The sequence below is a fragment of the Panthera uncia genome, chromosome D4, assembly GCF_023721935.1.
Source record: "Panthera uncia isolate 11264 chromosome D4, Puncia_PCG_1.0, whole genome shotgun sequence".
Lineage (NCBI taxonomy): Eukaryota > Metazoa > Chordata > Mammalia > Carnivora > Felidae > Panthera > Panthera uncia.
The window spans coordinates 53,505,189-53,522,392 of record NC_064807.1 but is presented as its reverse complement, the minus strand read 5'-3'; the positions used below and the strand labels follow the sequence as shown (position 1 = coordinate 53,522,392).

At 39.2% G+C, this 17,204-nt stretch overlaps 1 protein-coding gene across 4 annotated transcripts in view; it reads left to right on the top strand.

Annotated features, from left to right (window-relative positions):
• The window catches only part of RIGI (RNA sensor RIG-I), a 61,101-nt gene that overhangs the window by 41,429 nt on the left and 2,468 nt on the right, over positions 1-17,204 (top strand). For 2 of the 4 annotated variants that reach the window (XM_049624748.1, XM_049624732.1), the window contains 8 exons: positions 316-473; positions 1,457-1,592; positions 2,541-2,689; positions 4,863-4,953; positions 7,543-7,713; positions 8,924-9,075; positions 12,155-12,298; positions 13,920-17,195. In XM_049624748.1, the coding sequence (XP_049480705.1) occupies positions 316-473; positions 1,457-1,592; positions 2,541-2,689; positions 4,863-4,953; positions 7,543-7,713; positions 8,924-9,075; positions 12,155-12,298; positions 13,920-14,216 (1,298 nt within the window). In that variant the 3' untranslated portion in view covers positions 14,217-17,195. Of the gene's footprint in view, positions 1-315; positions 474-1,456; positions 1,593-2,540; positions 2,690-4,862; positions 4,954-7,542; positions 7,714-8,923; positions 9,076-12,154; positions 12,299-13,919; positions 17,196-17,204 lie in introns of those variants that run through there. The other 2 variants (XR_007456538.1, XR_007456531.1) reach the window with 2 other exon arrangements.

Below are 17,204 nucleotides of genomic sequence, written 5' to 3'. Positions count from 1 at the left end.
TGGGGGGGCACCTGGGTGGCTCAGTTGGTTAAGTGTCCAACTTTGGCTCAGGTCATAATCTCGTGGTTCGTGAGTTCAAGCCCTGTGTAGGGCTCTGTGCTGACAGCTCATAGCCTGGAGCCTGCTTCAGATTCTGTGTGTCCCTCGCTCTCTGCCCCTCCCCTACTCATGCTCTCTCTCTCTCAAAAATAAATAAACATTTTTAAAAACTTAAAATACATTTTTAATAAAAAAAAGAAAATTAGAGGGTGAGGCATGCTTAGAACTTTAAATGGCTGATCATATGGCATAATGAAAACCTTTTTCTTCTTCCAGAAGGTATATCTCAAATTCAAAATAGGGAATTTGGAACGCAGAAATATGAACAATGGATCGTTACTGTTCAGAAAGCATGCACGGTGTTTCAGTTGCCTGACAAAGATGAAGAGAGCAGGATTTGTAAAGCACTGTTTTTGTACACTTCCCATTTGCGGGTATGTGGCTTCTTTGCAAAAGTGTATTTTAGTTTTAGCACCTAATTGGGAGCTTTGCTCTGGTAGCTGAGAGAACATCAACTTTTCACCCTGTTTCAAGAGCTCACTTAGGAACTTTCCAAAAGGTTCCTATGAAGCAAACTTTAAAGTTACCCCATTTAGCATCTTCTCTGCCTACTGAAACTTAACACTAGTAGAAACAGGATGGAAAAAAAGGCTGGGATTCTATGCCATGCCTCTAGCATTGCTATGATTGACATGATTGAAAGAAATTGGGGGATGATGACCATTATTGTAGATATGTGATTGGTGACAGTCATCTTGAAAGTTCATTAGGTGACTCCTGCTACCTTATCTTGAGCGTATGTTTTCTTACCTTTGGCAAAGCCACAGGCTCAGAAATCCAGAGTCTTTGGTTGCTTACTGGTTAACCAAGAAGTTGAGAAACAACCATCACCTCTGCTCATCATGCCATTGAAAGTATTTAAAAATGCACTCAGTCTGTATGCATTTTTGGAATTTAATGAATTTAGTTGAATATTTGGTGTAGGTGGTCAGCACCATCATTCTGAACAGGTGCAGTTGCAATTCAGTGATGGCTTTGGATGTATGAAGAGATTAAGTCGAATGTCTGAATCATGAGGCAAGTTGATGTGGAAATTGATTTGCTCTTGTTCTTTAATCTTTGACATGGATTTTTCTTGTAATTTCCTCTCTCTCTTCCAAGGTGGAATTCTAAATCCAAAATGATCCTAATTAATGTATGATTCTAGCTAATTCAGATTTTAAAACAATATTTGGTTCAAAGGTTTTATTGCAGTTCCATTGGAGCCATTCATCTTAAAAAACTAAGTTGGAATAGATTTGAGAAAAGTTTATTTTGCCCCTCCCCTACTCACGCTAAGTACAGCTAATTGAATTTTAGTACAGTGAATGCATTAGGCATTGGAGACACACTGAAACCCAGTTTTCATTTTCAACAGAAATATAATGATGCCCTCATTATCAATGAGCATGCGCGAATGAAAGATGCTCTGGATTACTTGAAAGACTTCTTCACCAACGTCCGAGCGGCAGGATTTGATGAGATTGAGCAAGATCTCACTCGGAGATTCGAAGGTGGGTGGTGTTTCTAGAGGAGGAAGCCGTTGGAACCTGGTGACTCCAGTGGCAGCATACTTACGTTGCATTATATTTAGTGTGCAGTGATGCTCAGGGAATTGATCAAGAAGATCTTATGTAGATAGGACTATGAATCATCAGTGAAATGTGGTACTTAAGGAAAAAAATCCGTTGCTTAACATTATTTCTTCTTGTTAAGAAGTAAAATAGGGGGCGCCTGGGTGGCTCAGTCGGTCAAGCGTCTGACTTCGGCTCAGGTCATGATCTCACGGTCTGTGAGTTCGAGCCCCGTGTCGGGCTCTGTGCTGACAGCTCAGAGCCTGGAGCCTGCTTCAGATTCTGTGTCTCCCTCTCTCTGACCCTCCCCCATTCATGCTCTGTCTCTCTCTGTCTCAAAAATAAATAAACATTAAAAAAAAGTTTAAAAAAAAAAGAAGTAAAATAGGATTTGCGAAGTATACATCCCATAGAAATTATAATAGGTAGTAGCATTTTTTTTTGGTTTAACTTTTAGTAATTTTACAAAGGTTTAAAAATTAAAAAAAGTGTTCAGTGGTAATCAGCATACTATAATTTGTATGTACTTCTATACAGAAGAAAACCAAAATCGCCCATAATCCTACTGCTCTCATATTTAGAAAAATATAGGAAAATTTTAAATGAAAAGTCCTTCTCCCTCTCTCTTATTTTGGCTTATAGGAAAGTATTTAGTATACATATGTGTAGCTCAGTTGTGTGCTGCTAAACATTGGGCAACCAGCTCTCTGGGGCAAAAATAAATATGCATTTATTGCTACATTTAATGTTACATTAAAGCAGTGGTTATTGCTCTTAAAATTCTGGTCAAGGATTGAGAGATTAACTACTTGAACTCTAGCTAATGGTCACAGTGTGTTCTAAATTCTAGAATTTGTAAGCCATTTATAGAATGTTCCCCTTTTGCAGAAAAGCTGCAGAAACTGGAAAGCGTTTCTATGGATCCCAGCAATGAGAACCCAAAACTCAAAGATCTCTGCTTCATCTTGCAAGAGGAGTACCACTTAAACCCAGAGAGTAGAACCATCCTCTTTGTGAAAACCAGAGCACTTGTGGATGTAAGCTTCTTTCTTCTTGTGGATTACACATCGACCTAGCACCATTTTATTGAAAAGATTGTCCTTTCCTCACTGCTCTGTAATCAGGCACCTGTATATGTGTGGGCTGTTTCTGGGCTATTCTGTTCTGATTATCTCTTTGTTTATCCTTATATTAATACCTCACTGTTTTGACCAATAGTTTCTAGTAAGTCTTGGTACCTGTAGAGCAAGGACTTCATATTTTTTAAAAATTTTTGGTCAATTTAAAAAACCATAACCATGCTCTGGGCATGTAGTGGTATCTTCCTAGAGTAAATGTTCATTTTACTATATTTGCATCTCAACTAATGCAGTTGAACGTTTCTCCATAAACTGATTAGACATCCATATATCTTCTTTGGTGAAGTGTCTCTGCACATCTTTTGCCCATTTTAAAATAGGATCTGATTGGGTTGTTAACATATTATTGTTGAGTGAAAGTTTTTAAAGTATATTCTGACAAAAAAGTCCTCTGTGAGAAATGTGATTTGTATATATTTTCTTTTGGTCTTTTAATTCTCTTAACAGTATCTTTCATAGATTGAAACTTTTAACTTTTTACAAAGCCTAGTTTATCAATTTTTTCTTTTTGTGGCTTGTGCTTTTGGTATTGTACATAAGAACTCTTTGTTTACCCAAGATCACAAAGATTTTCTTTGTTATCTTCTCGAAGGTTTATAGTTCTGCATTTTACATTTAGGTCTACAATCTATTTTGAGTTATGGGTTGAGATGCTTTTTTTCTTTTTTTATGTGGATAGCTAATTATTGCAGCTCTATATGTTGAAAGATCGTCCTTTTTCCATTGAATTGCCTTTGTAACTTAAAAAAAAATCAGTTGACTGTATTTATATAGGTCTATTCTGGATTCTTGATTCTGTTCCATTCATCTATATCCATCTATCCTTTAACCCATCCCATACTGTCTTGATTAGCTTTATATAGTGTGAGTCCTCCAACTTTTTTCCTTTTTTTGGAATTGTTTTAGCTATCTTCCTTTGCTTTTCCATTTATATTTTAGAATAAGCTCATTCACATGTATGAAAAAATCTGCTGGAATTTTGAATGGGATTGCATTGAATCAACAGATAAAATTGGGGAGAAGTAACATCTTAAAAATATGGAGTCTTCGAATCCATGACCATATTATCTCTCTTTCTTCGTTTATATAGGGCTTCTGTATTAGTTTCTGTATCATTGCTGATAAAAAATTACCTCAAAACTTAGTGACTGGTAGTAACAAACATCTATTATCTTATAATACCTATGGATCAGGAGTCTAGAAACCACTCAACTGGATGTTTCCGGCTCAGGCTCTCCCAAGGCTGTAGTCATCTTAAGGCTTTACTTGAGAGGCTCAACTTCCAACCTTAGCCTACATGGCTACCAGCGGGCCTCAGAATCTGTGCTTCTGAGCTCACTCATGTGGGCCTTTTCACAGGGTTGCCTCCGAGAATGACAGCAGGCCTCCTCTAGAGTGAGTGATCGGAGAGAGACTGAGAGAGTGAGCCTAATGTGGAAGTCGTCATCATTTTATAAGATCAACTTGGAAGTGATCATGTCTGCCATGTTTTTATTCATTAGAAGCACGTCAGTGAGTTCAGTTCATACTCGAGGGGATTACACAAGGATCTGAAGACCAGGGCTAGAGATCATTGGGAACCATCTGACGGGCTACCTACCACATCTTTGGTTTCTTTTATCACTGTTTCATTGTTTTCACATATAGATTCTGCACGTGTTTTGTTAGACTTACACCTAAGTGTCAGTTTTTTAATGCTGTTGTATTGTACTTAGTTGCTTGTTGCTGGTGAACAGAAATACAACTGACTTCTGTATATTGATCTTATGTCCTGAGATCTTGCTAAATTCACTATTAGTTCTACACATTCACTATTCTGAGCATTGCTTTTCTTCATTTAAAAAATATCTTAGAGATATTTTTTTGTGTATATTTTGTGTCAGATCACAAAGGTCTTAACCACTACAGTTAATTATTGCATAGAATTCAGTGCCAAAAAGCATTTATTCTCAGGTTTGTCAGAAAACTGTTCACTAACTTAAAGGTTTTTTTTTTTCTTCTTGCAGTATTTCAGTATTAATACAGATTTTATACAAATAGTGTCCAACTGATAATTGCTTTTGATTTTCAGGCTTTGAAGAAATGGATTGAAGAAAATTCTGAACTCAGCTTTCTAAAACCTGGCATATTGACTGGACGGGGCAAAACAAATCAGAACACAGGTACTTATATATAATGAATTAGAGTTAGTATACTATATATATAAGAATATTTATAATATATTCAAATTCTTTTCTAATACTTATATCAGTCTGGAGAAGTAAAACCAGTAGGAGGTTGTACACACATACATATATACATATATGTGTTGTTTATGTGTGAAACACGTATGTTCATAGGCATTTGGGAGTTAGCATACATAGTTGGACTGGCAAAGGAAGTCTGAAATCCATAGAGCAGGTGGTCAGGAGCAGGCCTGACCTCCACAGGCATGAACTGTTTCGAGTCTCTGAGCTCAGGGACTGATGCCGAAGTCCTCTTTCAAAGGGCTGATTGTGGGTCAGGCCAACCAAGGATGAAACGTCTTTCACAACTTAAATGTCAAGTGATTAGGAACTTTTTTTTTTTTAATGTTTATTTATTTTTTGAGAGAGAGAGAGACAGAGCAAGAGCAGGGGAGGAGCAGAGAGAGAAGGAGACACAGAATCCGAAGCAGGGTCCAGGCTCTGAGCTGTCAGCACAGAGCCCGACGTGGGGCTCGAACTCACAGACTGCGAGATCATGACCTGAGCCGAAGTCAGACACTTAACTGACTGAGCCACCCAGGCACCCCTGATTAGGGACTTTAATTACATCTGCTAATTCCCCTTACAAAAACACCTAGATCTGTTACTAGGTACTATAGTTCAGCCTAGCCAAGTTGACACATCAGAAAGCCATCACAATGCTCACATGCCAAAAACTTGTAGACATTGCTTCTTCCCATATATCCGGTGGGAAAAACCAGTTGTTTTTTATAATATTGTTTGAGCATGTCACTCTTTTTCTCCAATTCTCAACCAGTAGATTAAGATCAGCTGGAAATAGAAATGTTCTGTTTTTATTTTATTGTTTTTTAAACTATTGATGCTTTTATGTGTATTATATATTTTACAATAAAAAAAAAAAAAGGTCAGGGGCACCTGGGTAGCTCAGCCAGTTGAGCGTCTGACTCTTGATTTCGGCTCAGGTCATGATCTCACATTGCGTGAGTTTGAGCCCCTAGTCGAGCTCTGTGCTGACAGGGTGGATACTGCTTGGGATTCTCTCTTCCTCTCTCTGACCCTCCCCTGCTCACTTCTTTGCTCTCTCTCAAAATAATTAAATAAACTTAAAAAAAAAGAAAAAGAAAAAGCTCAAGCAGACAATCCTGATATCTAGCTAGGGTGGTTAAAGCATGAAAGGATGCCTCTGTTATTATCCAAGAAGATCTAGTGTGACCAGCCCCCACGTGACATTCTTGCAGCTGTGCTCCCCACCCCTCAGTGACCAGCAGGGACTGGTCTTCACTTCCTTCCTCCTGTTTAGTTTTGTTTATAATAAGCAGTCCCCATCCTGTCAGTCCTCACTCATCACTCTTGCACTTATACAAAGTTTAAACTTCATGAATCTGAAAAGTAAATGCAGATTTTGAAAATTTAGCTTACCAAATGAAGTCCAATGCCAAATTATGGCACTTGGAATTTAAAGTTCTCTGCAATTTGACTCCTACATGAGTTGATTTTCAAACTTTGTTATTTCTTCACAAATAGGCACTCAAAATATTTTCTTGTTTATTCATTTATCCATCCATCATCTATCTATCCATCATCCGTCCATCCACATTTGTTTGGAAATGGTACTCTGTACCAGTCATTGTGCTTATCCAAGTGGCCTTCCCCAACCTCCTAAGACAAGTTGAGGTGTCTCTCCTTCCCATCCCTTAGATCCACTCTGCCTCCATTTCACTGCTCATCACATTGAATTATAGCTTCCTATTTATATTCTTCTTCTATGAGATCCTTATAGGTAAAAATGGACCTTTTAACCATTATATTTTTAGCTGACAAACTATAATTGCTGAGTAAATGTTTGAGGAAGAAATGGGTGAACGTTTTGGCCTTAAAATATATCTGCAGATTTTGGCTGCCAACTTTTATGAATTCTATTAACTCAGAGGTGGAGACCATTGAAATTCTTTTTCTTCATAGTATATCCATGACTGAGAACTGCACACTCTTAGGGTCTCAGACTTAAATTCAGGCCTGGTTCTGCCACTAACTAGGCTGTCAGTTTATCAGACTTCCAAAGTCTTAAGGTCTTCATCTGTAAAGGGGAGTTAGAACACTTTCCACATCAACCAAAAAGGGCTTTGTGAAGTTCCAGTGAATAAGTAGTTGTGAAACTGTTTTTTCAGCTGTAAAGTCCTGGACACATTCAAAGGCATTATGATTAGTTGTTGATAATTCCCCACCCCCCCCCCCCAAAAAAAAAATCAGTATTTGTTTTGAGATAACATGACTGTTATCTCACACAGCTAGTTAGTCCCCCAGCTAGGATTTGAACTCAGGCAGTCTTGTGGCAGAGTCCAAATTGTTAAACACCACCATTATGTCCTCTAAAACAAGGATAAGAATAGGCCCTAGTGCCTAGGGTTGTTTTGACATCATGGATATAAAGCACTTACTTTAGTATTTGACCATGTAGTGAGCATTCCATCATTAATGGCTATTTTTCAAGGGTAAAGTTCCCTCTTTTGGTGACTTCTAAAATGCCCTTTGACTCTGATGCAGGGATGACACTCCCAGCACAGAAGTGTGCATTGGATGCATTCAGAACTAATGGAGATAAAAAGATTCTGATCGCGACTTCAGTTGCTGATGAAGGCATTGACATTGCTGAGTGCAATTTGGTCATCCTGTATGAGTATGTGGGCAATGTCATCAAAATGATCCAAACTAGAGGTAAGAAGAGCTTTGATGCCATTACTAAGTGACTGCCAGCTTGTCTGATTTGTGAGTGTGTCTGTCATTTACAAACTTACGTTCGACCAGTCATTGTGCTTCTGGCCTCTTTTACTGACCCTTGTTTGGCACAGTGGACTTTGATATCATTGGCCCTAACAGTGACTTACTTGATCAGGATTGGGGAGTACAATTTTGCCCACTAATATATATCCCATTTTGATTCTTGTGCACAATGAGTACTGTTTAATTGACCTACATTGACTGACATTTATGGAAACAGAATTCCCACTTGGACTGTATATGTATAGCCAACATGTGGACCTCTCATGGTGGTGCTTGTGGTACTGATGGATCCCTGTATTCTAGAAGAAAAACTCCATGGGATTTTTCTGTCTTACCTCAACTAGGTGATCTCCTAAGTAGCCTCTCTTTCTTTTTTCAATTTCCATAACAACAGCGGCCACTTTACTTCCTGAAAAACAGCTTTGGGCATATTACTCCCCTGCATAGGAACTCTAATAGGTCCCAATTTACATGATGTTAAAAAGGTCAAAATCCAGGACCAATTTATCTTTCCGACCTATTTCCCGTTCTTCGCCTTTATTCATTATCCACTTCTGCCAGCCTGACTTCATCATTGTCTCGTTGTTGAAGAAAGTGCTCATGTACTGCTACTGATAATCTTCATTTTACCTCTTAACCTCTTCCCCTGATTCCGTATCACCTGTCTCTAATTCCCCCAGCTGGCAATAGTTTTTGGAATGCACATAGTCCTTTACAGTGATCTTTCTTATAGCACTTATTATTGCCATCCATATTCTGATGACTGTGAACATATCTATTTTCCCATTTCCCTGAAGGCTTTGAGGGAGGATGTGTTATTTGTCTTAGAGTGCTTGCTCACAATGTCATCCTGTGGGTTCATATTGGATTGTCTTCAAGGCAGTGTCTCTGATAACATGGCTTCTAATCACCCTGCACCATGGGGACCCCAAGGAAGCCAGTCTAGTGTGGGCTCTTAGTTTAACATGTAGTTTAATATTCAGGTATATACCTGCATTGGAGCCCATGCTCTAACAGCTCACCTTTCCTGTGAAAGTGGAGTTCAGTGAACCAAATTTGAATTTTAAGAATACCCTTTTGTTGACTTATTCTCAGATTTACCAGGGTTTTAAGTCAAAGGCACCAAATATTTGTTTTCTGATAGGCAGAGGAAGAGCGAGAGGTAGCAAGTGCTTCCTTCTGACTAGTAATGCTGTTGTAATTGAAAAAGAAAAAATAAATATATACAAAGAAAAAATGATGAATGACTCCATTTCAATGCTTCAGACATGGAATGAAGTAGTATTTAAAGAAAAGGTAAGTCTTTTAATCTGTGTTAACTCTTTCAGAATCTGACTGTAATAAAATATGTGCATAGTTGGTACCTTTTATCATATTGCTCTGAGTGTTGCATTAGAACAATAAGTTTATGCTTAAAATTTTGTCCTGCAGTGAACTTCGGAGTCATTCTGATTTAAGTCTCAGTGAGATTAAAATACAAATTATTAGTGTTGATACTTGAAGTTTGGTTTTTAGTTAGAAAGGACAAACTGAGTTAGAACGACCCTTAAGTTGGGAGCTCATCTTGAGGACTACATCATAACAGGCAGAACCCTGCCCTCCCCTGTCTTTTCCTCAGGCCCCTCTCTCTGATATCTGGAGTCTTCTGAGAAGAGCTCCCAGTGCACTATGCACGTGGTAAAATGCCTGTTGTGGCTGTGGATAGTAATGTGCACTTTGGAGTGGCATTATCTGTTCAGTTCAGCCTCTTGGTAGTAACCTTCATTTGATTGTAATTTCCTTTATAACCCAGAAGCATGGAACCAGATTGGGGAAAATCAGGAAACATATGCACATGCACACACACATGCATGCATGTACGCGCACCCCCACACTTTCTCTAGACCCCTTGTGGAGACTTTGATCCCAGAATCGCTGCCACTTAGGCGATATGTGACCTCAGGCATTAACTCTGTCTCTTAAGTCATCAGTCTCAACATTCATAAAGTTAGGAAAGTAATGGTATTTAATTCACAGGGCAGTTTGGGGGATAAAATGGGGTATGTGCATCACTCAGCACAGTGCCTGGTACAAAGTAAGTGCTCAAAAAACGAGAGTTGTTATGGACAGAGGCATATGGGAGGTAGACTTGACCTTCACAAAGATGAACCTTACATTTCAGTAGACTGACTCCATAATGTCCATATTTTTAAAAAGTTATAATCTCTTTTATCAAGAAAGTTTTAAGTAGTGGTCTAACACTTATTTTAGGACATAAAATCTTAACTTTGTTAATGTTTTCTCATTTTTTAAAAAATGTCTTCCTAAAGCTTAGAGACTAAAATATTTAAAAATACTTCTTCCACAGTTTCATTGAGAATGGCAGGGAAATTTTTTAGTTCCTCTTAATTTTTCTTCTGAATTTTACTGAAGATAAGGGCTTTTCACTGCGCCACCTTCCCATTTTGTAGCATATGGGAATGTTGGCAATAAAAGTTTTAAAACCATAATAGCTTTCATCCCCATGTCCTAATTTTTGTCTCTTCCATTGGGTGACAAGCTGCTTAGATTCCTTTGTGGCAGAAGAAATAGAGTAAAAATCTTCCAGGGGACATGGAGGCTGGGCCAGACACAGACATTCTTTTGTAGTCAGTGTGCCAGGACAGGAGTGGGATGAGAACAAAACAGGTTAAGTATCAACATGTTGAGTTAGACTGTTGAATCACATTTGGGATTCCCCTTACAGCCATAGAGAACAGGCAGAAATGGTAAAGGATGAGAGGGAGTTTGGGACAAGTGTGGCCGGGACCTGTTGGTAGCTGGTAATTTTGTTGGGGGTGTGTGTGGGAGTTCTGGCTCCCCACAGGGTCTCCCTGACATCACAGGCAAGGGGGTCTACCATTTGGCAGGGCTGAAAGTCATGGCTCCCCTCTTGGCCTTCTCTGACACCATGGGGTGAGAGTGTCAAGGTTCTTCATTACAGCTCTGCAAGTGGAAATTTTGGTGCCCCACTCAGTCTTTGCTGGCATGGGTAGGGGTAAGGCCACCCTAAAAATAGGTTAGTTATTTTCATATATATATATATTTAGGGGCACTTGGGTGGCTCAGTCAGTGTCTGATTCTGGCTCAGGTCATGATCTCATGGTTCATGAGTTTGAGCCCCGCGTCAGGCTGTGTGCTGACAACTCTGAGCCTGGAGCCTAGTTGGGATTCTGTGTCATCTCCTCTCTCTCTGCCCCTCCCCTACTCACACTCTCTCTGTGTCAAAAATAAATAAACTTAAAAAAATTTTTTTTATTTATTTTTGAGAGAGAGAGAGAGAGTGTGCGTGCACAAGTTGGGGAAGGGCGGAGAGGAAAGAGGGAATCCTAAGCAGGCCTCGCGCCATCAGCACAGCACGCAAAGCCCAATGCAGGGCCCAAACTCACGAACTGTGAGATCATGACCTGAGCCAAGATCAAGAGTCGGACACTTAACCGACTGTGCCACCCAGGTGCGCCCCTAGGCCGTAGTTAGTTATTCTGTGATGTTTGGAGTAGAACAGTTAATGTCTGAAAGTTTTTTGGCTTGCTAGGCTGTGCCTTTCCAGGTCCTTTGGCTAGAGAGAGTAGGCTTCTGTTGAGATATTTTTTACTTGTGTCCGTAGGCATTTCTGCTTGCTTGTTTCTTCAGCCCCAAGTCTGGATATATGAGGTGAAAAGAAAACCCAGGGAGTCACCACCATGTTGTTCTACCATGTGTTTCCTAGCTGCCTGCCATCCTCTCTTCAACCTTTGGAATCTTCTTAGGTTTATTTTCTCCATCATGTCCAGGTTCTTAGTTATACTTAGCCATGTCCTGAGGTTTGAAATAGAATGCAGACATACTATATATACATTTAACTTTACTGTAATTCAACAATACTCTCCTATGGTTGGAAGAGGAGAGAAAAAAATTTTTTTAGATGATGGGGACTCTTCTGCCTGCTGTTCCATTTAATGGGTCTCTGCCCTAGAAGTGGGTGTAGTCATGCCTGAAACAGTATATATCATATGTTTATTTGTGAGGGATTTAAAAAATTTTGCCAACCACTAAAGTAGAAAGCATGGTTCAGATGACTATTTTATGGACATCCTTAGTATTTTATGAGCATCTTTGATGAAAAAATTAAAAGACTAATTGGAGGTCACAGTTAAACACTGACTAACAAAGAATTAGGAGAACCATTAAAATAATCTATGGGATTTTTTTTTTTAATAAACAAAGTCAGGTACTGTATGTTCATGGAAGTTGTATATAAATGAATGATTACATACACGTATATGTGTATATATATACCTCCTAGTTGTACACAAATTACACTGATGATGTGGGGTTTTTGTTTGTTTGTTTTTTGCGTGTGTTTTTTTGCATGTAGGTTCTCCAGATACAGATTCAAGAAAAAGTCATCAGGGATAGGCAAGGAAAAGTAGAACCTGTACCTGATAAGGAAAATAAAAAACTGCTCTGCAGAAAGTGCAAAGCCTTTGCATGTTACACTGTTGATATCAGAGTGGTGGAGGTAAGCAGCCTTTTTAACAAAGAGCACTGGGTCATTTTTTAGCACTAATTAAAGCTTACTCTTGGTGAGATATTTATAGTCAGACATTATTATTTTTATTGTTTTCATGACCATGGTCAATGTATTTTTAAAAAGCTGAACACGTTTTAATAGGAAATCCTTAACAATAAAGAAGAAAAAGAAGCCACTTAACTAAATATTACATAGCCATTAAAAATGGTTATGCTAAATGAATGGGGTATCTTGGATTCGATCCTAGAGCAGATAAAGAGTATTATTATAAAAAGTAGTAAAATCTGTAGTTAATAGTAATGTTCCAATCCTAATTTCTTAGTTTTGACAAATGTACTATGGGGTGTGAGAATTCAGGGAAGCTGGGTGAAGGGTCTACAGGAATCTTCCGGATAATCTTGGAAATTTTTCTGTAAATCTAAAATAATTCCGAAGTAAAGTTTATTAAACAAAATGATCATGAAGCTTATGTATAATGAAAAACTTCTTACAAACTAATGAAGTGGGAAAAATAACAAGGACACAAAATTGGAAATATGCTAGGACTATAGCAGTGTGACATAATAGCAATAATACCACCATCACTACCAGCAACAAAAAAATAAATTTAACTTTGTATAGAAAAAAAGACTAGGGGAAATATCTAAAAGGCATTACTATTTTGCAGTGAAATTCTGTGATATTTTCTACTATTTTATGTTTTCTAAACTTTCTTTTTGGGATAAAATCACTTTTATAACGAAAACAAAATATCTCATTTTAAAAAACAGGTTAGTCTTCTGAATTTTTTTTCCCTAATACTTTTGGATAAAACTTTGGATACAAAAATGTCTAAAGACAAAAGTTGGATAGAACTCCATTGCTGCTGATAAAGGGGAGGCTTGTTCAGATGATGAGTTTTCAGGGTTCTCTTTGGGCTTCAGAAAGCTGAAGTCTCTAATCAGTCCCTCTGAGCAAGAAGCATATTAGGGGTGATAGTAGCAAGTTCCCAGGCCTTTAGGAGTCTGCTTCTTTAGCTATAAAAGGTCCTTTCAGCTCCAATTTGAGTGATTTTTCTGTTGAAATGGTGCTTTATGACTTTTCCCGAGGGGCTGGTGTGTTGGGGTCTGCATTTGTTCTGTACAGTGTGGCCTTTCTGAGGTTTACTCTATAAAGTTGACTACAGGCAGAGCCTCTGAACCCTTTAGTCCCCAGCCCCCTTCAGATCCACATTGACCCTTTGCTCTTCTCTGTATCCTTTGGATTTTGCCTGCCAGGTAAATTCAGTCTTTGGAGATCTTCAATAAATACTCCCTTTTGTTTCTGAATCAATAAAGGGTATCTATTTTCAGAAGCTCAGTTCCCTGGAAACTTCTTAGTCCTCCTCTTCATGAGATGGCCCCTGTCACTTCACTTGTACCCTGACCCCCACCCTCATCTCCACCCGTGTAACTGGGAGTCAGGCCGCGTGGATTCTGGTCTGGCCTTCAGTGAATGCGTATTTCCTTCTTACCCCATCTGTAAAATGAGTGGGATCCTACATGCTCTTCATCTCAGATTAGGGTGGAGCTTTTTTAAATCACGGTTTTGTACTGGTTTTAATGTTGTTATTCAATCCCTTCATCCGTAGGAATGCCATTACACTGTGGTTGGAGATGCTTTCAGGAAGTGCTTTGTGAGTAAACTACACCCCAAACCAAAGAGCTTTGGATATTTTGAGAAGAGAGCAAAGATCTTCTGTGCCAGACCAAACTGCAGCCATGACTGGGGAATCCATGTGAAGTATAAGATATTTGAGATTCCAGTTATAAAAATAGAAAGTTTTGTGGTGGAGGATATTGCAACTGGAGCTCAGAAACTATATGCAAAGTGGAAGGACTTTCATTTTGAGAAGATACCATTTGATGCTAAGGAAATGTCCAAATGACCTGGGTGCCTCATTCTTTAGCTACAGGGGATGGATGACCGACCCTGACTGAAGAAATTAGCCCCAGTGGGTACAATCATGGATTGCTTGTACCATTGTGAAGGTATTTGCCCAAGGCTTGTATTGAACTAAATGTTTATGGCTTTCTGTAGGCCAATAAAGCTCTTAAGTACTTGGGAAAAATTAAAAAGCCTTAACTTCTTTTCCTATCCTTCCTCTTGCAACTGACCCCCAATGAATATCCAGTAGCCACTGGGTACACATTAGAATGAATGAATGAATGAATGAAAGGAAGGAAGGAAAGAAAGAAATGTTCAAAGTTTTTTCCATACTTCCCTTTCTTTCCTTAACCTACTACTGTAAACTGACTCTTGCCCTTAATCTACTGACATTGTTCTTGTTAATACCAGTGCCCAATCCATCGGGCACTTCTTAGGCCTTCTCTCTCTTTGATCTCTTTGCTGCTTTTGGCCCTGTTGAGTACTCCTTTCCTGGAACCCCCTCTTGGCTCCTATTTCTGTTAGCTCTGTCCCAGTCTATGCTGTTGATTCCTCTATGCTGATCTCTTAAATGCTGATAATTCTAAGGGTTCGATAAATATTCATATACATAGATATAGTAGTTACTCATATTTTCTATGTACCAGTGTGTGGCATGTAATCTTAAAATTCTGTAGGACAACTTTTAGTAATGGGATTATGTAGAGGATACAGTACTTCTTGAGAAATTGATTTCTGTTTTTATAGTTTATTGTACATCTTGCCCTATTAATTTGTTTCCTTAACCCGTGCTGTTGTTCCCTTTGAATAGTCATCTCAAGCCATTTTGTAATAATAGTTGATGGTCCACACTTTGGACTCTGTTCTCAGGTTCCTTGGATGAAACTGAGGAGATAAATTTGGCTGTCCTATCCACTTAAAAAATCAGACTATGTATTCAAGTGGCATTCTTGTGTCATTAAACAAGGTTGGCTGATGCCCTGAGAGTTGTTTGCGGTTTTCCAGACATGGGCACAACTGCCTGAGTTTTGCTGTTTCCATGTAGGCCACGGTATTTTGTGTTCAAGGCAGGGTAGGCTCTGTAATAACTTAAGTATTCTCTAAAACAGATTCAGATTAGTTGTTTGTAATTCACCAGGACCATAAATGGCTTAAACAAACCTTCAAACATCACAAAATGCTAATAATATGTTCAACATCTGTGATTATATAACCCTTTTCATGTAGCACCTGTTTATATCTGAAGGCTATTTGGTGTCCAAGAGACCACCCAAATCAACCCTGAAGTTCAATGGGATAACATGCTTCAGCCACCTCATTCTCCATTTGATCTGGTAAGCAGTTGTGCTGGCCAAGAGTCAGCAAACTTGCCAGTTACATAACTCCTCTTTGGCTTAATTTCTTTCATCTGTAAAACAAGGATAATACACCTACCTGGAAGGGTTAGTGGAGTTTTTAACAAATAATGTATGAAAAGTACATGATATATATATATATAGGAGTTGTATGGTAATGGTTACTCTCAGTAATATTCTTAGACACAATAAAAATGGATTACTTAAGCCAACCTGCTTGAGTTTTATTTTCCCATGCCAACAAGTAATTGTCTGACACTGGCCGAGTACCCTGCAAATCAACCCAGTTCTGACACTGTCAAGCTGGAAGATAGCTTCAGATCCCACAGGTCAAGGGTTCTCAGTCCTAGAAGCCTGCCCCGCCCCTTCCCACTTCTGGCATCATTGCCAGTCCAGGTAATCACCTGTGTCTCTGACTGACAGGCTATAGATCAGGGGTCCCAATGACCTCCTCCTTGAATTTGATTAATCTGTTACAGTGACTCACAAAACTGACAAACATTGTACTTTCTAAATTACCAGTTTATCAGAAACGGATATAACTCAGGAACTGCCAGATGGAAGACATGCATAGTGCAGGGTATGGGAAAGGGCAGGGACTTCCCATGCCCTCTCCAACTCTCTACCTGTTCACCAACTAGAAGCTCTCCAAACAAAATTATTTGGTTTTTTTAGGGAGGCTTTATTGTATGAGCATGACTGATCAAATTATTGGCCAGTGGTGATTGATTCAACCTCCAGCTCCCCTACCCAGTGGTCAGGAGGTGAGACTGAGAGTTCTAGCTCTCTAATCTCAAGAGAGTTGGTTGTCCTGGCAACCAGCCCCCATCCTTAGGTGTGGTCCAAAAGTCACGTCATTAACATCACAAGATGTCACTTAGGGATGTTGCTTGTCACTTAGGGAATGCCAAAGCTTTTAGGAGCTCAGTGCCAGAAATGGGGAGGAAAGCCAAATACACATTTCTTATATAAATCACAATCTCACAAGTACCTCTTTTGATATGTGATTGCCTTTTTTGGATGCTGTTGTTTAAGAACTTTAATAGGATGTTGAAAACACCTATTGGAGATTTATTTGAGAAAAGTTCTTTCAAGTATCTACATGGTTCAGTTTGGATAAAGGTGAGTTATCCTCTCTTCAGCCAACAGAAGGCAGACTGAAGGCAAAACAAAAAACCTAGGATTTCCTTACAGGACTTTTGCACCAAGTCAAGCCAGGGCCAGGCATAGAGCCTGAAACAGAGTTAGGTCCTCAGTTACTATTTACTGAATGGAAAAAACCTGGCAGTTTAGGGTTTTAAGAATTGCAAACTCTTGACTGATGGCTAAATGCAGGTCATTGGATTTCTAGGTCAAAGGCTGGCTGCCAGAACCCATCGGGGAGTCTTTTTCAGGGGTATATATGCCCCACTTCCATTAGGGCGTTCCAGCAGGGCGTCCAGCCACATGCACTTCCTGAAGTTCATCAGGTGGTTCCGACACAATCCGCTATGCACCCACAGGACCTGGTTTCTCGTTGGCCCCTGCCGGTGCTGACACTGTGATGGGTTTTTCTTCAAATGCCTGATTGTGTATCAAGGGCTGTAAACTCCAATTCCTGTCCTTAAAACTGATATTGTTACTTGAATTTAAAG